This window comes from Rattus norvegicus, chromosome 2 (genome assembly GCF_021556685.1).
Source record: "Rattus norvegicus strain SHRSP/BbbUtx chromosome 2, alternate assembly SHRSP_T2T, whole genome shotgun sequence".
Taxonomy (NCBI): Eukaryota; Metazoa; Chordata; class Mammalia; order Rodentia; family Muridae; genus Rattus; species Rattus norvegicus.
Window position 1 is genome coordinate 144,087,496 of NC_141535.1, and position 24,308 is coordinate 144,111,803.

The following is a 24,308-nucleotide window of genomic DNA, read 5'->3' on the forward strand; positions in this document are numbered from 1 at the left end:
TCTGTCTTAAGGTTGGAGAATGAATTGTACTATGACAGGACAAAAAACATTATTCATAGATATTTTTGTGGGAAAAGTATTTTCTAAGTTTCATTGTTAAGTCAGTATAAGCTACCATTAGTGAAAACAGAAACCAAAAAAATCTTAAGGTAAATCAATGAAGTTGTGTTATTTAAAGGACTGTTTATTGATCAGTTCTTGGTGTATTATTACTTAGCAATTGAAACATCGTTTGCCACAAAGTTCTTATTTAATGTCATTACACCAGTAGACATGTATCTTAGTTTCGGATTTTACTGCTGTGAACAGACACTGTGACTGAGGCAAGTCTTATTCAAGGCCAACATTTAACTGGGGCTGGCTTACAAGTTCAGAGGTTCTGGCCATTATCATCAAGGAGGGAACATGGCAGTGTCCAGGCAGGCATGGTGCAGGAGCTGAGAGTTCTACATCTTCATCTAAAGACTGCTATTAGAAGACTAGCTTCCAGTCAGCTAGGATGAGGGTCTTAAAGTCCACACTCACAGTGACACACCTGCTCCATCAGGGCCACATCTTTTAGTAGTGACACTCCCTGGGCTGAGCATATACAAACCATCACAACATGTACTTTTTACCCACATACATTTATGGCTGGCTAGGTCCTCCTTGTCATTATATGTATTCATAGTGGTCTTCTCTCTATAGAGCACTATAGTACTTCACAGTTTTCATTCCTTGCTAGAATGGTGACACTGGTCATATTTCCACAGATGATATAAAAAAATTGATTTCCTAAGGCCTCTGTATTGTTTTTATACATGAAGTCTCCACACAGAATTGATGGAGAATGTAGTCTTTCAGATGCAGGAGTCCTCAAGGGCATTCTTTCCACGTGTTTTGTTTTGTAGGTAGTTCTGTATTGTGGACCTCAGCTTGCTCAGAAATGACAGCTAACTACTTCACATTCAGTTTAATTGTTTTGGCTTCTTTGGTGACTCTCTTAGTGTTCTATTGCTATGAAAAGACACCATGACCATGACAGCTCTCATAAAAGAAAGCATTTCACAGGAGCCTGCTTACAATGACATAGGTTAAATCTATTTTTAGCACGGTGCTGGAGAAGGAGCTAAGAGTTCTATATCCAGATCCGCAGACAGCAGGAAGAGAAGGACACTGGGCATGTCTTGGGCTTTTGTAACCTCAAAGCCCACCTCCAGTGACACACTTCCTTCAACAAAGCCACAGTCCTTTGCTAGTCCTTCTCACATCTGGACACTTCCTAATGACTAAATGTTCAAATCCATTAGCCTATAAGGGCCATTCTCGTTCAAACCACCACACTGAAAGTGATCTATTTCTGAAGGTTTTCCTGCTTGTGTAAAACCAATTTCCAGAATACTTTACAATGGTTGCTGACATTATATTCTTAAAAGGTAAAATATTTAAATAGATAATAACATTTTGGAATATTTTCTAAAAGTTGTGTAAATTATTAAGACATTGAATTAATGGATTATAGATAGTTTAATTGGATTTTTAAGACATATTATTAATGCCTTTGAACTTTTTTTTTTTTTTTTCAGAGAACCTGGAAAAAATTGCAAAGTCTATACTTTTAGTAAGGATGGGACATTGTTTGCCTGGAGCAATGGAGAAAAGTTAGTATTCGTTTGCTGAAAATTTTATGTGTAGCATGAATATAACCATAACTGGCATGATTTGAAATGCATGTATTTGGATATCATTGATAAAGTCTATTTCTTGTGTATTGTGAGTACTTTGAACATCTTCAAGGTATTTTTATATATGCCAGGAATTGAGTTATGTTGTGACTTAGAATTAAAAATTAATGTCAGAAAAACTATTACTGAGGAAACCAAAAAGTTATTTGAAATAGTGTTGTTAAAGTATCATATTACAAAATTGGCCTCTTAAGATATTCTTTAAATGGTCATATTTTCTTAAAACTAGTTCTTTTGAGTTTTCCATAAAATCACTACAATATTTCACAAATCAAAAAAAGTTCAACCATTTGTTGCTTATTTTTCTTGTTATTTTTAACCACATTATGGTTATACTGTTAGGCTTTTCAAAAGAGAGTAAACTATATGTATTAGTTTGTAAGTATGAATTGAATAGTTTTTTTTCCCTGATCAGTTCTTTATACTGGTAATATAAAATCTTCTGAAAGTCAGATCAAATGTGATTTTTTTAATTAACTATTAAAGTCTGCATTAAATTAGTTGATTCACTTTTTAAGTTATTGATTCTAACTATAAAATGCTTCCGTTTTATATATAAACAATTAAACCTTAGCCACAATGTTAAAGGTGCTTTGTTTTGTTTTAGAGATAGGTTCTCTCTACATAGGCCTGGCTATCCTCAGATTCACTATGTAGGTCAGACTGGCCTGAGACTCACAGAGATCTATCTGCCTCTGCCCCCTGAGTGCTGTGATTAAAGGCATGTGCTGCTATTCCCAGCTCAATTTTTTTCAATTAAATATTTATTTACATATGTGTGGGTTATGTAGGTGTTTTGCTCACACGTTCATCTGTGTACTGCCCTTGGAGGCCAGAAGAGCCATCATACCTGGTTCTGGAGTTCATCATGTGAGTGCTGGCACTCCAACAAGGGTCCTCTGGCCTCTGAGCTACCTCTGCAGTTCTACCCTGGAACTTAATATAGGAAAGTACGTCAGGACAAACTGATTCCCAAAGCCTGGCTCTAACATTTATCCCTCATATGCTGATCAGATCAACTCATTTGATTTTGTGTTTTAGTCTAAATGAATTTATTTGTAAAATCAAAATAATGATGCTTGTAAGGAATCCAATAGATTTACAGAACATGGTTTGGCCTGTGCTTGGGTTCTGTAGGAAGCATACAAAGTGTGCAATGGGGCACGACTTTTATTCTGCAACTCCTGCCACTTTGTCATTATTATACCACAGTAATTCTTTTTTTTTTTTTCGGAGCTGGGGACCGAACCAGGGCTCTACCACTGAGCTAAATCCCCAATCCACCACAGTAATTCTTAACAGACCTATGTGTTAGACCACTTTTGAGATTTTAGTAGACTTGCTTACAGATTTCTCCAACTTGTTATAACTACTTCTTCACATTTAAAAAGCAGGCATCTCCATTCTGCCTCAGGCCTGCCTTCCCTTTGATTTAATGACCCTCAGCTTCTCTGCAGCCTGGCCAGGTGCTCACTCCATTGGAAGTCCTATCATGTCTGGATCTTTCTGCTAATTGTGTACTATTTCTCAATACTTTTGGGGTAAATTTTACGTTTTTTAAAGTTAAGTGTTCCCTTGGTATTATTTGGAACTGCCTGAAAAGTATCTTTTATGAAAAGTGAATGAAGTGCTCTATGTTTGAAAAGAGGTATGAATGTTTGGGTTGGTGCTGGCTGTTATAACATGGTAATTTTGCTGAAGTAATTTCTTTTGAAACCAGAGTGAATATAATCAATGTCGCTAACAAGGGACTACTGCACTCCTTCGACCTCCCAAAAGCAGTTTGCCTTGAATTTTCACCAAACAACACTGTCCTGGCAACGTGGCAGCCTTACACTAGTAAGTATTTTCCCTTATAAAAATATTCTAACAGGAGCATTACATTTGGTGGGAGAAAAACTAGGTTTATAGCTTTGTAAGACAGTAATTTAAGGTCAAATAGACACCCCGACACACACACACACACACACACACACACACACACACACACACACACACACACACACCCCGCCATCTGCAGGGAATATGATCTTATGTAGACTGAGACTGCAAGTGAGCCACATCCCTTAAGCCCTCTGCACACCAAGTAGCCTGGGTGTCCTCAAACTTCGTAACCGTGGGTGGCCTTCAACTTCTGGTCTTCCTCTGCACCTCCTGGATGCTGGGATCTCAGCTATATAGCACCTGTCCATCCACGTGGTGCTGCCGTCTAAACCCAGGGCTTCATGCGGCCTAGGCAAGCACTCTATCAACTGAGCTACGTCCCCTTTCCATCTTAACTAAGTACTTACTGTACTGTGTCCATAACTTTACTGTTTTAAGCATGCAGCTTTGCTTACATTAAGTAATTAAGGACTTTAACCTTATCACTTTAAGGCAGCTCCTCTTGGCTTTTGTTATCTAAATTGCTAGATAGAAACACTTCTGTATTTCTACCCATTATGCAAAATAAAAATTACTTGAAAGCACTGTGTCTGGAGAGATGGCTTAAAGCTTAAGAGCACTGACTGCGCTTCCCAAGGTCCTGAGTTCAGTTCCCAGCAACCACACTGTGACTCACAACCATCTGTAATGGGATCTGATGCTCTCTTCTGGTGTGTCTGAAGAGAGTAACAGTGTACTCACATATATATATATATATATATATATATATATATATATATATATATATATATATATATATACATACATACATACATACATACATAATTCTTTTTTAAAAAAAAAGCACTGTGTACTCTGGCAGTTAATATAATAACCAAGAAAGCTATTGGGTGGGTAGAAGCATGTATTTAGTATGGATATACATAATACAAACATGATTAAGGAGGTGGTGGATCTCATAAGTTCAAGACCAGCCTGGTCTACATAGTGAGTATCAAGACAGCCAGAGCTATATAGAGAGAGCTTCTTTCAAACTCAAACTAACAATTTTTTTTCAAAAGATGATTCATTAAAAAGAGACTTGTGTTCCAGTTAGACAGAATGCATGGCTCAAGATGACATCCAATTTAAAGCTAATTGAGTTATATCTAGGATCTTACTTTTAATACTTTTAGGTCCTGGTTGATTGTAAATAACATACCTCAGGATATGAAGAAAAAATGTAAGTTATTAGATTGAGGAGAAGAAGAACTGCAAAGAAAATTTAGAAAATAAGTCACTACTGGCTAGAAAACATTTCTAAAGATCTGGAATAATAATGAATTAGTCAACTTTAAGAAAAGGACAGTACAGTAGATATGCTATCAAAGAAGTGTTTGTTGTAACAGTTCCGTACCTATGATTCTAGAGGAAGATTGTCAATTAGGGTTGAGTTTAGCTAGAATGAAACTTTGTCTCCAAGAACAAAAAGAATAGAGAACAGTGTGCTATTTTGATACATTTAAAGCCATCTAATGGTAATGCTATGTGAACTTCTATAAAGCCCTGCTTTAGCTATACATGACATAATATAGGAACATTATATAGAAGCTGTTTTAAGAACATTTTATTAGAGACTAGGATGTAACTCAGTTGGTAGAGTGCTTGCCTACATTCGCAAGGCCTGGGTTTGATCCTTAACACTGTGTAAACTGGGTGAGGTGTCACAGCCTGTAATTCCAGCACTCAGAGAATCAGAAGTTCAAGGTCGCTCTCAACTACATAGGAATATGAGGTCAATCCAGTATATATATGACCCTGTCTCATAAAAAGAAGGGAAAGAGAAGGGGTTTGGGGGGACCCATTCTGTAACAATGACAGTTTTTGAATAAATAAATAATAATGGTTCATTGTTGGGTTATAAACCTCAGGGTTTTATTCTGTCAAGGGGCTTGGATTCTCATGAATCTTGTTTTCCAAGTAAGTTAAGCAGTCACAAGTGTTAGAAGACAATCACTATAAAATATTTTTGTTGCAGCTTCTAAAGATGGTACAGCTGGGACCCCTAACCTACAACTTTATGACGTGAAGACTGGAACATGTTTAAAATCTTTCATACAGAAAAAAATGCAGAATTGGTAACTAAATGCTTTAAAACTGTGATTTTTAAGAAATTTTAGATTGTATGAATGTTTTGCCTGCATGTATTTATACCTTATGTATGCCTACTAACTTTGGAGATCAACAAAAGACTTCAGGTCTTCTGGAATTCTGGTTTTCTACAAGAACAAGTGTTCTTAACCTCTGAGTACTCTACAGCCTGTAAAGTGATGTATATAGCTAATGTCATCACATACACTTGTTTCTCTGATATTGACTTGGAAAATGAGTTAGACCAAAATCTAGGTCTTTAAGGGTTTTTAAGTATATAGGAATATATTATAGTAAAAATATTATCATTTTTAGTTTGTAAAAAGGGACAATATATTTTTTTAAGCTACAACAATTTAATAAGACTATTAGTATCGTTGGTAGCAGACACAATGTAAATGTTTTATCTTAAACAGCATCATAAGCTTTAATATGATTCTTCTTTTTTCCAATTTCTTTTTTTCTTTTGACACAGGTGTCCTTCCTGGTCAGATGATGAAATTATTTGTGCCCGGAATGTTAACAATGAAGTTCACTTCTTTGAGAACAACAATTTTAGTATGGAAAGACTTACTAAATAATGTTATTAGTTATTTTAAAATACAGTTTTAAAAGTTTTTTATTTGTTTGTCTTTAGTGCTAGGATTATAGTTTTCCTTTCCTACCTGACAACATAGGACCATCCTAAATATAATTGATGTGTTTATACTTGATATTTATTTATTTGCATAAATCTGAATGCCAGTGATATTCTAGAGCATAAAGATTTTCTTTTTACAATAACTATACTATTAGGTAATAGACAATAGCTATTAAAATATTAGAATACCTCTCTTGTTCTTGCTGTTGAAATTCTGTAATACAATTTTAAAATTTGTTTATTTTTAAACTTTTTTAACTGATTAATTTTTGAGACAGTGTTAAACTACACAGATCTGCTGGCCTGAAACTCAAAGAGATCTTCCTACCTCTACCTTCCAAATTCTAGGATCAAATGCATGTGCCATAGCAGTTGTGATAGCCCATGCCTTTAATCCCAACATTTGGGAAGCAGAGGCATGGATCTATGTGTAGGAGGCCCGCCTGGTCTACATTGTGAATTCCAGGACAACTAATTTGTACACCAGGCTAGCCTGGAACTCACAGTGACCTCCCTACCTCTACCTTCCAAATGCTAATATTAAAGGCGTATATTAGCTAACACACCTGCCCTAAAGTGTCTTATATTATAGAATTTCTATTTCAGTAATTGTCAACCGCGGCACATCTTAACTTCTCACATCTACTCAATTATCATTTTTCTACTAAGCTAAAGCCAAACAAATATTTCAGTATCACTGAAGTTTAGGGTGGGCCCTTAGTTTTTAAAACTTAGCCATATAATTGTCATAACTAGTTAAATATGATTATTGTTCAAACTTCTAACTGCAAATGTTCTATTAAGTTTTAAAACTCAAGATCAGTTTGATATCTCTCAAATTTCTTTTTTTTTTTTTTCTTTTCTTTTTTTCGGAGCTGGGGACCGAACCCAGGGCCTTGCACTTGCTAGGCAATGCTCTACCACTGAGCTAAATCCCCAACCCTCAAATTTCTTTTAGTAGATTCCCTCTCAATCTCTTTTTCACCCCTTATAATAGATTGTTTCTTTTTGATTCTTTTTTTTTTTTTTTTTTTTTTTTTTTCCAGAGCTGGGGACGGAACCCAGGGCCTTGCGCTTCCTAGGCAAGCGCTCTACCGCTGAGCTAAATCCCCAACCCCAGATTGTTTCTTTTTAATTGTGTGTGTGTGTGTGTGTGTGTGTGTGTGTGTGTGTGTGTGTGTGTGTGTGTGTTTGATTTTTAAGATAACATTTCCCTATATAGCCTTGACTATCCTGGAACTGGCGTTGTTTGCCAGGCTGGCCCTGAACTCACAGAGCTGCCTGTTTCTGCCTCTTGAGTGCTGGGATTAAAGATTTATACCCCTATATCTGTGCAGCAGTAGATTATTTCAAAAAATCATTTGTCTTTTTGTGTTTTTGTATAGTTTGAAGTTTGCTTTTATTTCTCATTAATTTAACATGTTTTCAGTCTTGTATAAATTGCTAGTTGGATATAGTTTTTTTGTTCTATAATAAGATATTTTAGACTGCCTCACATATTTCCTGATATACATCCAAGACAGCCAAATCCTTTTTATGGAAAGCAGTATTTGCAGACTACAGCCTTGACTCTAGGGCTTTATTGCACTGTGGTAATCGTGGTATCTATCTAGACTTTCTCTTTCTTTTGGGAGGCTGCATTATTTAGGTTTGTGCTGATAACTTCTGATTAAAAGTTGCAAGATTAAAAAATACTTGTAAGGGGCTGGAGAGATGGCTCAGTGGGTAAGAGCACTGAATGCTCTTCTAGAGGTGCTGAGTTCAATTCTCAGCCCCACATGGTGGCTCATAACCACAGTAATGGGATCTGATGCCCTCTTCTGGTGTGTCTGAGGACAGTGATGGTGTATTCACATACATAAAATAAATGCTTGTAGATTTATTTCATTTTATGCGTGCAGTTACTTTGCCTCGTGTATTTATACACAAGCCTGTGCCTGTGGAGGTCAGAAGAGGGCATCTTGATCCTCTGGACCTAAAATCACTAACGGTTATGTGCCACCATCGGGTGCTGGGAAGTGAACCCAAGTCCTCTGCAAGAGCATGCTCTTAACTGTTGAGCATCTTTCCAGCCCCTTTAAAGGAAATACAGAATTTAACTTAACCTTATCTGTAGTACCTTTTACCCATGTCAGGAGTCTTGTTTCTTTGGTATATTGACAAAAATGATTTGGGGATATCACCATCACATAAGTATTTATTTGCTGTGTTCCACATTATCCACATGGTATTCTGAGAATAATAGTAACAGTAATACCAATAACACAATCACTGAGAATAAAGAAAAGACAATTCTATCTCTTTGTCGGCACACCATCTAATTAGTGATTGAACATTTATTTTATCATACTAAAATAGGAATTGGTAATTGTGCTTGTATGTGCCAAAGAAGATATGCAACATCTAGTCACTATAGATACCATAGTGTGCACTACATTTCCCTACTGTTGATACTCCTACCTTAGCTTGCCTATTTGTTTGTTGGCAGGTCCTAGTTTGCTCCCTGTGCCTGTGACCACCTTAGAGAAGGAAAGAGCTTATTTTATCTTACAGCCTACCAGTCCACTATGAAGAAAAGTCGAGGCTGGAACCCAGGGGGCAGGGACTGAGGAATTCTATTTACTGTCTTGCTTCCCATAGACTCAGCTTGTTTTCTTAGAGAACCTAGGGCTATGTGCCTGAAGTATCAAGAAAAGGCTCCACAGACTTGCCTACCGTCCGATTTGATAGAGACAGTTCCTCAAAAGGTCTTCCTAGGTGACTGTAGTTTGTATCAAGGTGACAAAAACTAACACCCACTTTCTTAATTTGCTACAGAAAGGGAAGCCTCAAGTTTGATAGTTTGTTGTGGTACATTTGAATACTTTGTGATATCTGAAACTGAGTAAAGAGAATAGCTCTTTATCCCATTAACTAGGGTAACACTGTTGCTTATTAACATGGATGCTTGTTGCTTAGGATAGGGTAACAGTATCAGCTATCTTTATTATTATTTATCATGTAGAATTTCTCTATGCATAGTTTACATTAGCAGGCTGAGGCCAATCTTTCCCATGGAATGGGCTCTATGCTGCTTTAACATAGAGATGGGTACTCACTGGAACATTTACCCTGTGCTTGGTGGTGTATTCTTAAAGCCAATCCCTGGGAAATAGGTGGTATAATGAGTAGTATCATCTTACTACTTGCCCAAGTTTGCACACCTAGTAAATAAGTCAATGGAATTCAAGCCTAATTCTGTCTGGCTTTTCTACTGGATTGCTCTTCCTCATTACATGAAACTACAATAAACAGTTTATAGTTATACTAGCCTTTTATAATGAATTCAGAGTTTGATACGTTTTATTAATTTATCCATCTTTAATCCATTTCCTCTCATTTTAGACACAATTGCAAATAAATTACATTTGCAAAAAGTTAATGACTTTAATTTATCACCTGGAACCCAACCTTTTAAGGTAATTCCTGTTTTTATTTATATAGAACTTGTCTTTTTTTAGAAAGTATGTCTAAAAACATTCATCTCAGTTCACCTTCTTCTAAGAATTAAGTACTGATTTATATATGTACATCTTAGGTCGCAGTTTATGTCCCTGGAAGTAAAGGTGCACCTTCATTTGTTAGATTATATCAGTACCCCAACTTTGCTGGACCCCAAGCCGCACTGGCCAATAAAAGCTTCTTTAAAGCCGATAAGGTTACGATGCTGTGGAATAAAAAAGGTATGATGAATAATTTTTCACCTTCGTTATTAAATATTAATTTCATCATTCATGTGTATAAGTAAAGGAATATAGATGATTTTAACTTCTGTTTTAAATCTCATTGAATACTGTTTTTCTGTTGTAGCTACTGCTGTGCTGGTAATAGCCAGTACAGATGTTGACAAGACAGGCGCTTCCTACTATGGGGAACAAACACTGCACTACATTGCGACAAATGGAGAAAGTGCTGTAGTACAATTACGTGAGTAGCAGTTTTCCTGTGGCTAAAAACAGTGATGGTAAAAATGTGTTTTAGTTGGGGATTTAGCTCAGTGGTAGTGCGCTTGCCTAGAAAGCGCAAGGCCCTGGGTTCGGTCCCCAGCTCTGAAAAAAAAAATGTTTTAATGTCATAAAGGTAATACAGTCATCAAAATTCTTAATCAAGTGCCTAAACTCAAATGCCATAATGTTGATGATAGAATAAGTAGTATTCATTGAGAAGCTTAAAGTCATCCTTAAGCACACCTGACTTGGACAGACTCCAGTCAGTTTACTTTAGGACGAGTAGAATCTGAGTGACGTGGTTTGTTGTAGTGGCTCTCTGAGCATTTTACTGCCACAGCAAGTAGAGGCGCTGAGTTTATAACAACTGCAAAAATGAGAATAAAATCCAACATGTTACCAGTTCACTTCTTATTTTGATAAGCTAATTCACTATAGAATAATAGTGATTGTATCTAAAAATGTCTTTGCAGTTGTCTATTGTATGCATATGAGTGTTTTGTCTACATTGGTATCTGTATACCACATGCATACCTTTTGCTCAGGAAGGTCAGAAAGGGGCACTGGATCCCTTGCAGCTGACCATGTTCCCACTGAAATAAGAAATAAACTATAGACCTGAAATACTAAGTAAGTACAGCAGATCAAAAGAAGACACTTAATTCTGTGTCTTTGTATTAATGAAGTCACAGTATAAACAGCCATTTAAACAAAGAAATACATACCAAGAAACATATCAACTGTAAAGACCTATGGAATAAAAACTAAAAAACTCTTCACACAACTCTAAATTTTAATGAAGACTTTTAAATGTTGTCATTTCTCTTCTACTTAATCTAAAATTTAAAATTTTAATGCCACCTATGGTTTTTGTGTTCGTTTGTTTTTAGACTAGATAAACTTTTCTGAAATCTGGTAATGAAAAATTAGCACAAGAATATTTTGAAAGCTGTTAGGACGTGTGCAATTCTGATACTCCAAGATACTAAAATGTAAAACAGTTTAATTAAGAGTATTTGGATCTGGCTTATGAAAAAGTAATGTCTGTCAAAGTAAAATACAGATATTGAAAATAGATCTGTATACTTGTAGATAAAATTAGCACTTAACAGTGAAGAAAATATTTACTGTTCAATTTGTGGTTCTTGAAAAATTGGTCAGTCATTTAGAACATAAATTTGTTATTTTTTTCTTACCAATTATATATAAAATTTTAAAGGAACTTTAAAACAAAATATATGAAAACTTTTTTATAATCTTGGAATTAAAAAAAGATTTTTCTAAGCAAGACAAAAATGCTAAGAAAAATGATAAATTTGTAATGCATAAATATAGATTTCTATATTAAAAGAATCTGTTATCTGAGGTAAGAAGAAAAAAAATTTAGGCTGACGGGGTTGAGCATGGTAATGAATACCTTAATCCCGACCTTCGGAAGATGGGGACTGAGGATCAGAGATTTAAGGTCACTTGTATACAAGTTCAAGGCTAGCTTGAGTTACAGAAGACTGTATCCCAACTGCTCCCCAGGAAAAGGAAAATCCAAAAATAAAGCAAGCAAAGGATGTATGAGCACACGAAGTGTAAGCTTTCTTAATTTCTCAAGTTACCTGAATGGCTAGTTAATAAATGCAAAGAAAAATGAGAAATATGCAGGAAATTCAGTCTACCAGAAAACAAATGAAATTACTTCTAATTATGAAAAGATAACAGTAATTAAACAAATGGAAGAAATAAAGCCAAGCCATAAATTTTAGTATAATGGTTGGAAAAGGTAAAGATATAAACTATATAGTGTGACTGTGAGGGACCCATGCCACTAGAACCTGCTGATAGGCTTTTTTATAAACTTCTGATTTATATCTTATATTCTTTTTCTAGCCAAAAATGGCCCAATTTATGATGTAGCTTGGAATCCTAGTTCTACGGAGTTTTGTGCTGTTTATGGTTTTATGCCTGCGAAAGCAACAGTTTTTAACCTGAAGTGTGATCCTGTGTTTGACTTTGGGACTGGTCCTCGCAACGCAGCCTTCTATAGCCCTCATGGACATATATTAGTACTGGCTGGATTTGGAAACCTTCGAGGACAAATGGAAGTATGGGATGTTAAAAACTACAAGCTTATTTCTAAGCCTGTGGCTTCTGATTCTACATATTTTGCCTGGTGCCCAGATGGTGAGCATATCTTAACAGCCACGTGTGCTCCTAGGTTACGTGTTAATAATGGGTATAAGATTTGGCATTACACTGGCTCTCTCTTGTATAAGTATGATGTGCCATCCAATGGCGAATTGTGGCAGGTTTCTTGGCAGCCATTTTTGGATGGAATATTTCCAGCAAAAACGATAACGTACCAAGCAGTTCCAAGTGAAGTGCCTAGTGAGGAGCCTAAAGTTGCAACAGCTTATAGACCTCCAGCCTTAAGAAATAAACCAGTCACCAGTTCCAAGCTGGTAAGTAATCAATAGCACAGAGGAAAGTGATTCCCTGTGTGGAACTCTGCAGGCCTTTTTCTCTTTGCTCGTGTTGCTTTGTACATATACAGGATACTCTCCAGAGAGATCACTCCGCCCACAGATGATGGAGATGCTGAGCAGCTTATGTCTTAAGCCAGCAAAGTTTAAAGGGGCTCACAGTTTTAAAAACACAATTTTTATTCTTGAATTTTATACATAGGCAATGAAATGAGGTCATATCCACCCTGTCTTCACATCCAACTTTGTGTCCTTTGAAAAATACCCTCTGAGTCCATTTAGTACTGTTCGTATGTGCATAGGTATGAAGCCATCTATTAGCAAATAGGAGTTCTACCAGTGGCCATATCCCCAAATCCTCCTCCAGCAACTATCGGTTGCCAATAACTTTCAGTAAGGGATGTGGCCTAGAAATTATCCATCAAATCTGTCTTGATTTGCCTGGTTTGCTCTTGTAACTCCAGCTACTGTGAGCTTCTGAGTGCATTAGCCCTGTGCTAACCAGGAGACAGACTCCTCCCCTCCTCCAGCTCTTAGGATCTTTGCAACCGCTCTTCTGCAGTGTTCACTGAGCCGTGCTGGTAGGGAGGGGTTGACTTCATCTCCTCTTCAGGCTAAGCACTCATCTCTTTTTTCTTAGCAGTAGTAATGCATCTCTCCCTTGACTCTGCCCATTGAAAAAGGAAGCTTTTCTGACTAAAGCTGAGGTCTATGGGTATAAATATAAAAATTTAGAAGGCAATCTGCTAGCATGACTATTTAGCAAAATAATATCAGGGCTTTTGACCAGATTATACATACAGTAGGAGGCACGGAATTTTCTTCTATAGAACAAGCCTCAAATCCAATCAGCAGGCAGTTACTGTGTAACAGGCATACAACTGTTGTAACTGTAGGCACATCTTGCCTGGGAAGTCAGTATTACACCATGCAGCATACAGTACGAGGTAAAATTGATGTCTTTTTCTCCCCCAGCGCTCTGCATATGAATGCTACTTAGCAGGGAGGAAACTTCCTGGCCAGTGTGAGATTGAGTCCTCTTAGTTCCTTCAGCCAAAATATGCAGTCTCTTCAGCAGTGAGAGCCTACCATAACTTATGATGGGTGATTTAGAGCAGTGGCAGTAGTCTAGAAAAGATGCTTTATAGGTTCATAGTATTATAGGTTCATAGCACTATAGGTGCAGAACTTATTTAGATGCTGATTAGTTGAGGCTGGGGATGGAAGGCAGTAGTGAACAGGAGGACATGGTGAGCAGCTAGCTGTTCAGCAATGGTTGAGTCCCCATGGGTGATTGATTATAGCCAGTTCACCCTAAGAAAATTGTTGATTTTCAAGACAAAATGGATCTGAAAACGTATATGAAATTGTCTTAATTTTTAAAATAATGTCCTAGTTAGTATTCTGTTGCTATGAAATGACAGCATGATCACGGCAACTCTTATAAAGAAAGCTTTAATTGAGACTGGCTTACAGTTTCAGAAGTATAGTCCATTATCATCACGATGGGAAGCATGGCATGGTGGGAAGCATGGCAGCACCCAGGCAGACATGGTGCTGGAGAAGGAGCTGAGAGTGCTACATCCAGATCCTCAGGCAGCAGGAAGAGAGACACACTTGGCCTGATTTGGGCTTTTGAAACCTCAGAGCCCACCCCCAGTGACTCACTTCCTCCAACAAGTGCCCACTTCCTTATCCTTCCCAAATAGTGCCACTTCCTGATGACTAAGCATTCAAACATGCACACCTATGGGGCCATTCTTATTCAAGCCACCACAAACACCATTGGTTTGTAGAAACACGTTTATTGTCTTCAGACCATGAGTTCTCACCTTCCTGAATATTGGTAGATAATATATTATATATATATATATATATATTAATATATATATAATATATATATATATTAATATATATATATTTCAACAGTAGTTCAGAACTCGGGAGAGCACTAATTGGTGCTCTCAGTTTTTGTGATGGTGTTAATAATAAAGGACCTGCGATCATGAGCACCTTTGGGGTTGTCTTTGGGGTTCTTAGAAAAGTAGGACTATGTCATAGCTGAGACCTAGGAATATTCCTTTTAAAGAAGCTGATAAACTAGTAATAAACTATCCAAGGAAGTAGATAACATTTTCAAAGATAAATTTTTTTTCTTGCTCCTGGCTTGCACAAAAAAAAAAAAAAAAAAAACAAAAAACAAAAAACCCATCCTTCCTTCATGACTAAAAATTTCTTAAAGCTTCTCAAATCCTATTGAGATATTCTGTTTCAACATTGGTTGACCCTTCAACTTCAGACCTTACCAGTGAAGATCTGTCACATGGTTCAGGGTATGAAGAAAACAAATGCTTTCTAATGATATCAATCACATCAACTTCCTAAGGATATTAATCACATCTAAAAGACCTCAGAGAAGCTGTTGTTACTCAGTTTCATAAGAATTACATGTCTTGGGTCGGGGATTTAGCTCAGTGGTACAGCGCTTGCCTAGCAAGCACAAGGCCCTGGGTTCGGTCCCCAGCTCTGAAAAAAAGAAAAGAAGAAGAAGAAGAAAAAAAAAAAAAGAATCACATGTCTCTAGTCCTGAGACAAATTTTATTGTTTCTATAAACCAAAAGTGAATTTTGCCTGGGCTTATGTAATGAAAAGATACATACCAGCTAATGGGGAGGTCCTTATTTAGCTCTGCTCTAGTAACAGATTTGAAATATTCTTGTCAGTTCTCCTAAGTAATTTGGATAAAATCATCTTATACTAGTAAAGGTACATAATATGCTATTGTGTATGCTTTTCAGCTTTTCAAACCATGTGGAGTCCACTCAGAAGTACTTGTTTTACATTTTCTGTAGCATGAAGAGGAACCTCCCCAGAATATGAAGCCACATCCATCAAGTGACAAGCCATTATCAAAAACAGCCCTTAAAAATCAAAGGAAGCATGAAGCTAAAAAAGCTGCAAAACAGGTATTTGGAGTGCTGATCTCTTCAAACCCAAGCAAAAAGTTAATTAACCTAACTTTAACCCATGACATTTTTAACAATTATATTTCTAAAGACATGATTATGATGTGATACATTGTAGTTAGAATTATATGTAAATAGCTGGGTAGCTTTTTTTAATATTTATGTAAAATTTATTGTTTTAATTTTTTTATCTTTATTAACTTGAGTATTTCTTATTTACATTTCGATTGTTATTCCCCTTCCCGGTTTCCGGGCCAACATCCCCACCCCTTCCCCCTCCCCTTCTATATGGGTGTTCCCCTCTCCATCCTCCCCACATTACCGCCCTCCCCCCAACAATCCCGTTCACTGGGGGTTCAGTCTTGGCAGGACCAAGGGCTTCCCCTTCCCCTGGTGCTCTTACTAGGCTATTCATTGCTACCTATGAGGTTGGAGCCCAGGGTCAGTCCATGTATAGTCTTTGGGTAGTGGCTTAGTCCCTGGAAGCTCTGGTTGCTTGGCATTGTTGTTCATGTGGGGTCTCAAGCCCCTTCAAGCTCTTCCAGTCCTTTCTCTGATTCCTTCAATGGTCCTGTTCTCAGTTCAATGGTTTAATGATGGCATTGGCCTATATATTTGCTGTATTCTGGCTGTGTCTCTCAGGAGAGATCTACATCCAGTTCCTGTCTGACTGCACTCTTTGCTTCATCCATCTTATCTAGTTTGGTGGCTGTATATGTATGGGCCACATGTGGGGCAGGCTCTGAATGGGTGTTCCTTCTGCCTCTGTTCTAAACTTTGCCTCCCTATCTCCTCCCAAGGGTATTCTTGTTCCCTTTTTAAAGAAGGAGTGAAGCATTCACATTTTGGTCATCCTTCTTGAGTTTCATGTGTTCTGTGCATCTAGGGTAATTCAAGCACTTAGGTTAATAGCCACTTATCAATGAGTACATACCATGTGTGTTTTTCTGTGATTGGGTTACCTCACTCAGGATGATATTTTCCAGTTCCGACCATTTGCCTACGAATTTCATAAGGTCATTGTTTTTGATAGCTGAGTAATATTCCATTGTGTAGATGTACCACATTTTCTGTATCCATTCCTCTGTTGAAGGGCATCTGGGTTCTTTCCAGCTTCTGGCTATTATAAATAAGGCTGCTATGAACATAGTGGAGCATGTATCTTTGTTATATGTTGGGGCATCTTTTGGGTATATGCCCAAGAGAGGTATAGCTGGGTCCTCAGGTAATTCAATGTCCAATTTTCTGAGGAACCTCCAGACTGATTTCCAGAATGGTTGTACCAGTCTGCAACCCCACCAACAATGGAGGAGTGTTCCTCTTTCTCCACATCCTTGCCAGCATCTGCTGTCACCTGAATTTTTGATCTTAGCCATTCTTACTGGTGTGAGGTGAAATCTCAGGGTTGTTTAGATTTGCATTTCCCTTATGACTAAAGATGTTGAACATTTCTTTAGGTGTTTCTCAGCCATTCGGCATTCCTCAGCTGTGAATTCTTTGTTTAGCTCTGAACCCCATTTTTTAATAGGGTTATTTGTCTCCCTGTGGTCTAACTTCTTGAGTTCTTTGTATATTTTGGATATAAGCCCTCTATCTGTTGTAGGATTGGTAAAGATCTTTTCCTAATCTGTTGGTTGCTATTTTGTCCTAACAACAGTGTCCTTTGCATTACAGAAGCTTTGCAGTTTTATGAGATCCCATTTGTCGATTCTTGATCTTAGAGCATAAGCCATTGGTGTTTTGTTCAGGAAATTTTCTCCAGTGCCCATGTGTTTGAGATGCTTTGCTGGGTAGCTTTCTTATGTGCCTGCCTGTAAAACTAAGTATCTCTATTTATATAGTGGTTAACTATTAGCATCTGTTACATCAGTGGAGTACCTGGAATAATAAAGTTTTAAAGACAAAGATTTTGATTCATAGGACTTTGTCTGGTTCTGTAGCAGGGTCTTATCTTGTAGTACAGGTTTGGTCTTGAATTCATGATCTTCCTTCTTTATCCTCCTAAGTGTTAAGGATAAATGTGTACCATTGTGCCTTACAAACATGAAGTTACCATGAGCATTTTGCTTTTAGTGGTGTTAAGGACTGAACTCAAGGCTTTGCACATGGTAGGCAAGTGATTCGCCTCTGGCCTACATCTTCAGCTCTTTGTAATCAGTTTTGGAGATTGATTGGCCCTGTTACTGTGGGCTTGTGGCAGAAACCTGTTGTGTAGCAAAACTGTTTATGTGTGTATGTATACACACACACATACATCACACATATGTATGAGCCAGGGAGCAGAGAGAAGAGGTGATGGGCTAGAAGTCCACTGTACTCTTCAAGAGCATTCCCCCGGTGACCTGAAAACCTTCTCTCAGGCCCTCCGGAAGGCTCTACTACACCCTAGTAACTCCACCTGACAGAGAAGGTAACCATGACCTTGAAACCCGAGCTTTCAATAGGACTGTGTAGTGTTTCTTACCATAGACTGTGATGGAGTATCTGTTTTCCTTAAGGCACATATGTATTCAGAGAGGGCGGACTGGGCATGGCAGTTCATAGATACTTGCCGTCCCGGCACTTGGAAGGCTGAGGTTGCAGGGTTGTTAGGAGTTGGAGCCCAGTCTGACCTAGTATACATAATGAGCTTCAGACCAGGCAGGGCTTTGGCTCCAAAAGAAAATGAAGAAAAGGAATGAAAACTCAACTAAGACAATACTTAAACAAAAGACATTTATGTACTTGTGATAATTGATCTAAATTACAGTGATATGATTCATAGGTTCATGGTGATATTATGTTCAACTGCATTAAGAATATCTGGTTGATGAAATCAGGATAAGCATATTATATTTTAGTCTATTTAGACTTACTAGATCAAAATACCTTCCTTAGGTTAGATGGTTTCTAAGCTATAAAAGCTTATCGCCCACAAACCTTGTGACTGGAGTCACAGCAAGGTGCTGGTGGACTCCTTCTCTGGGGAAGGACTTCTGTTTTGTGTCCCATCGGGGAGGACATAAAGCCACCTAAGAATACTTAATAATCCTGGGCACGACGTCGGAGCAGTCATGGCCATGTGATCTTGTCAGGTGGTGGCAGTCTGGATGTATGTAGCTTTCAGGAGCCCCCTTCCAGCCTTGTTGGACAGGCTGTCCTTGTTTCTGCCTCTGTGCTGTATATTTCAGGCTAGCTAGCACATGAGTGGTCTTCAGGGTATGATTCCCTCCCGGCCATATGTATCTGGCTTTTAAAGTAGGCTCTGAAGATTGAACTTGTCTGAGCAAGCGCCCGTGACACAAACACAGAGATGGGGTGTTTCCTGCCTGAGTTCTCCTGGGAGACACAGCACACACCTCTTCAGGAATGGAGCCCACAACAACCCAAAGTAGCAATTGTACAAATGTCCAACCTGGCAAATCAGTATTTTATTGGATACTAACAGGACTGTGGGTAAGAGGTTTAACTATATGGAGCAGGAATGACTCAAAAAGCAGCTCACTTTCAGTTACTGAAAAGCCCACCATAAGATGGGTGATGAAATACAAAAGCTATCAGCCTGCTCCCCTATCTAAAATCTCTTTAGCCTGACTGGTCATAGTCTACCCTGCAGCTGTTTGCTTCTTTTATGAAGCTCGGAAAGGCCTTCAAATCCCGCTTTCCTAGGTCTGTGGCTCTTTGTTCCTTCCTCCTCTCCTGGAGGGATGTTTCACTAGGAGGAAAATGTGCCACGGTAAAGTCAGAGGGCAACCTAAGGGGTTAGTTCTCTCCACCTGGTGGGCCCTTGGGATCAACTTCAAGTTGTCAGACTTGGCAAGGAGCATCCTTACCTGCTGAGCCTTCTCACTGCAAAGGGGAAAATTACATTATGTTTTTGTAAAGTTGGAAATTGAGGCATCATTGTTCCCTTTGCAGCTAGTATATTCCATTTTTAGAAATGTGTTTTAATAGGTCAGGCTCACGTTTGAGCCCGGACCATGGACAGAGTGGCAGGGAAGCAGCAGCTCCTGCAGGCTGTCCTCTTTCCACCATGGGTCCTGGGGATTGAACTCTGCTTGTTAGGCTTGGCAGCAGGCACTTTTACACACTGCTTGTCTCAGACACATAAATGTAAATAAATGTTCAATCTTGGTTTTCCTTTAGGAGGCAAGAAATGATTTGGCTCCTACTCCTGTCCCACAGAGTGCACCACGGAGCACTGTCACCCAGTCTGCTTCGGGTGATCCTGAAGTAGACAAAAAAATTAAGAATCTAAAGAAGGTGAGGCTTGGATGAAAAGCAGATATGTACATGATGATTAAGAGTGGGACTCAGGTGCTTAAAGCAGGGATTTAAAAAGTCCGTAACAGTTCTCATTGTTGCTTCATTTCCATAACAATATTGTAATTGAGAAGAGATCTCAGCTTAGTTCCATTCACCAATGCTTTAATGACTGGAACTGCTTGTGTGTAATTGTGAAGTAACACGGAATGATGGGGGCACATCTGTGTAGGGAAGGCATGTTTCGTTGTCATGGCTGTGGGACTGGGGGTTGAACACGGGGCTCGTGCATGCTAAGCAAGTGCTCTTCCTCAGAGCCACATCCCCAGCCTGGGGCACCTCCCTCAGCATCTCGTTTGCTACACGAGACATCTCACTTATTAAGTGAGATAAAGGCCTTATTTCAAGTAGACAGGTACTTTATTCCAGTTTTTAAAAGGAACACACAAACAAGGGAGCTTATGGTCTGAGGGAAGGCTTCTCTCAAGTGCAGAGATGCTGCCCTGCCGCAGTGGGATGCTGAAATAGATGCCGGCCTCTGTGTTAGCCTTAGGAATCCACACCTGCCACTCAGTGAAAAACTTACTGTGCAAACCTGACAGCCCAAGTCGGCTCCGACTCCCAGGGAGATGAAAAGAAAGGGAGAGGCGCCACAGAGCTTTCCTCTGCCCTCCATGTGTGTCCCGCAGCTTAGGCACCACACACTCACACAGGATAACTAAACAACCAAAACTTGCAAAACCTATTTTACCCAAACCCATGTTTTTAAAATATAATTTTATGTTTAACTTTTAACAAGAATTTATCCTTCCATTTTAACAAACCATTTTTGAAAGAAATGTAGTATGGTTGTTGTTAATACCAAAATCTGCTGGACCAGAGAGATGGCTCAGAGGTCCTGAGTTCAATTCCCAACAACTACATGGTGGCTCACAACCATCTGTAATAAGATCTGATGCCCTCTTCTGGTGTGTCTGAAGACAGCTACAGTATACTTACATATAAAAATAAATCTTTAATAAAAGAAAAATTAAGAATCTGCAATAGAAAGTAACTCTTCTTTCTCCTTCCCCATATTTGGTTTTACAGAAACTGAAAGCGATAGAGCAGCTGAAAGAGCAGGCAGCCGCTGGGAAGCAGCTAGAGAAAAATCAGGTGAGCCTGCCTTCGCTGTCCATTTGGTTACGGTCGTTAATACAGGCAGTCCTTCCATCAGAAAGAAAAGCACAGAACACTGGCCCAGACCATGGTGCTGAGTCACTACTCCTAAGGGGTCTCCTAATGCTCTCACTGTAACGGTAGTGACAGTTATGGGTTAGGTAAATGACCAGAGTTTCCTCCTTCCTGCCTGCTGGACTCTGTCCTCTCGTTCTCCATACTTGTAAGCACAAGGAGATGCAGGAAATCTTGCACCAGAGGGGACAGCGAGGCAGCTCTGCATTGCCCCTGACTGCCTAACGAAAACCAGGTAGAACTGCTTTCTAATCTGGGTTTGCCAGTGACTCTGATAAAGTGTAAGAATACTGCATTTCTACCTTTTGTCCTTTATATGCCTGGGTACAGGTTCATATTTATTTTCTATTTAATAACATTATCATTTGAAATGTTTCTAGTTGGAGAAAATTCAAAAAGAGACAGCCCTTCTCCAAGAACTTGAAGATTTGGAATTGGGAGTTTGAAGACTCACAGAAAGCGAATTTGTTAGCAGGAAACACTATAAGCAAGTCTGTTAATCCCATGGTGTTTATGGAATTACCACAGGTCCACCATTAACATCAGTCTATGTCTTTAACCATTTATCCAAGGTTGATATGTGTAATTATTTAATGATGTCTTTTCAATTGACTTTTACATCTGCATTCTGTATCATGTCAGTATATAATAAAGAGAGATGATTTTTTCCAGATAAGCTTAATAAATTGACAGACTTTTTTAAATGGTTAATAGTATTTCCTATATAAAAAAAAATAAAGACATTTTAAATTTGTTTTGCCTCCAAGTTAAAAAGTTCTATAAAACCTGGCTGTAGTGGCAGACATCTTTAATCCCAGCAGTCAGAAGGCAGAGGCAGGTGGATCTCTGAGATCAGTGGCTACCTTGTCTATAGAGTGAGTTATAGGACAACCAGGGCTACATAAAGAAACGCTGTCTCAGAAAACCAAAAATAAATAGTTCTTTATTATAAATTTACAGGATGTGTTATTCTTACCAGAAAACTATGAAATATGTTGCTCTAATTTTTATTTTCTAAATGAAGAAACTTAAGTCCAGAAAATTAAGGAATCTGTTGGGTCTGGAGCATAGAGAGATGGCTACTTGGATAAGGACACTGTCTGCTGTCCCAGCACCACATGCAGCCATGTCCAACTCCCAACTCCAGGGGATCTGACACCCTCTTCTGGCCTCCACGGGCACCAGGCCTGTACAAATATACATGTGGGTGAGACATTCATGCACTAAAATAAAAATAAATATTTTTAAAAGAAAGAAACCTGCTGGTGTCAGGAAATGGAATTGAACCCAAGTAGTCCGACTCCAGGGTCTATGTGCTGGGTTCCTGCAGTCTGCTGAAGGGCAGTGTGACTGCTGGATCATACAGTGTATTTGTTTTTCTCTTATGAACACTGCCAAATTACTCTCTGGCAATTTGTTCTTCCATCATTAAAGTTCTTCACTTTTATCAGTGATGACTGTAACAAGGCCTCTTATTTTGCCAAATTAAGAAAACAATTTTTTGTGTAATATTATTTTTATGTATTTAGAGGGGTGTTTATGTGTTTTGCCAAATTTGTCAGTTGTTCATATTTTATGGTTTGTTTTTCCTTTGATTATTTCTCTTATCTGATTTTTCCAAACTTTTTTTTGGTAAACATTTGTTTATTGGGTGTTTAATTGTGTTTTGGTGGTTGGGTATGTGCCCTGGCTCACATGTGGAGGTCAAAAGACAACTCCCAGAAGTCCATTCTTCCCTTTCATGTGGGTTCTTGGCATCAACTCACTCATTTACCCAGTGAGCTGTCATGAAAGCACTAATATTTCTATTTAGGAAGTGAAGGCATATACATTATTAACAATTCAAGGGGTAAAAATTCAACATAAAATGAAAACACATCTCTCACTTGTATTCTTTAGCAACATTCATCAATTCTTTTGTTCTAAAAATACAAAGTATATGATATTCAATATATTTGTTCATATATATTTTAAAGAAATGATGGGATATAAAACCTGTTCTGTGCCAAGTGTAATCCTAGGAGCTCAGGGGTGGGGCTAGGAGTTGAGGTAGGAGGATCATAAGTTTGAGGCCAAAAACTATAAAAAAGAAAGGAAAAGTTCAGTAAATGCCCCTTTATACCCCTTTTCTCTTAAAATATTTTGGAGATCATTCCATATCAGTGCCTTCTATTATATATAATTCATAATAATCAGATACAATGTGGCATTTAAATAAATTCTCCCATTTAGGTCATAAAACTCAGTCACACGCTTAATAGCAAAGCATAGGCTCTTAACTATATACTAGAATTGGGTTTATTTGGGTTTTGGAAAATTGGTTTATTGGGTGCTTGGTGTGGTGGTCATTTCTGCATTGTGTGCATTTTGAGTTACTAAGAAACTAGAAAGGACAAGGGTCCTAGGAGTTTTATTCAAGTGGGGTTTCAAAGCAGTTTACCCTAAATGGGCTAATGTATGAGTATCCCAAGCCAAGAAAGAGCTTGTGTCTTAGTAACTCTCCTTTTGCTGTGATGAAGCATCATGGCCAAGGCAACTGAGAAAAGAAAGCATTCAATTGAGAGCTTGCTCACAGCTGCCGAGAGTTAGTCCATCGTCATAGTAGAGGGCATGGCAGTGTGCAGACAGGCATTAACATCAAAGACCACTCAGTGGTACACCTCCTCCAAGGCCACACCAAACAGTGCTACCAACTGGAAACCAAACATTCAAATATGAGTCTTTGCAGGCTAGTCACACTCAAACTAACAGTTTTGTGACTAGTAAAATAATAGGGGTGATTGTGAGGTACTTCCTGTGCTAATTTTAGTAAAGTTATAGCATGAGGTTTTTCTTGTTCTACAGGGAAGAAGACAAAAATGGAGGAAGCCTACATCAGGTGTCTTGCTCTGTCATTCTCAGCCACCAACACCATAAAGACACATCTGGCTTACTAACATAACCTTGGCATTTTTTCAAGTTTTATGCAACAATGTTTTCAGGTGTTTACTAGACAGAGTGTAGGTAACAAAGGGATATGTGTGTCGCTT

At 38.3% G+C, this 24,308-nt stretch overlaps 1 protein-coding gene across 4 annotated transcripts in view; it reads left to right on the plus strand.

Annotated features, from left to right (window-relative positions):
• The window catches only part of Eif2a (eukaryotic translation initiation factor 2A), a 33,181-nt gene extending 10,945 nt beyond the window's left edge, over nt 1-22,236 (plus strand). For 2 of the 4 annotated variants that reach the window (XR_015668168.1, XR_015668169.1), the window contains exons 3-14: nt 1,566-1,640; nt 3,445-3,563; nt 5,626-5,725; nt 6,214-6,296; nt 9,763-9,836; nt 9,956-10,100; nt 10,228-10,344; nt 12,246-12,539; nt 15,691-15,804; nt 19,930-20,046; nt 21,136-21,201; nt 21,660-22,033. Coding sequence is in view for 2 of the 4 variants with exons in the window: in NM_001399818.1 (NP_001386747.1) it covers nt 1,566-1,640; nt 3,445-3,563; nt 5,626-5,725; nt 6,214-6,296; nt 9,763-9,836; nt 9,956-10,100; nt 10,228-10,344; nt 12,246-12,817; nt 15,691-15,804; nt 19,930-20,046; nt 21,136-21,201; nt 21,660-21,725 (1,648 nt within the window). In the remaining 2 variants the exon portion in view is untranslated. 4 annotated transcript variants of the gene reach the window in all.
• The last annotated feature ends 2,072 nt before the right edge of the window (nt 22,237-24,308 follow it).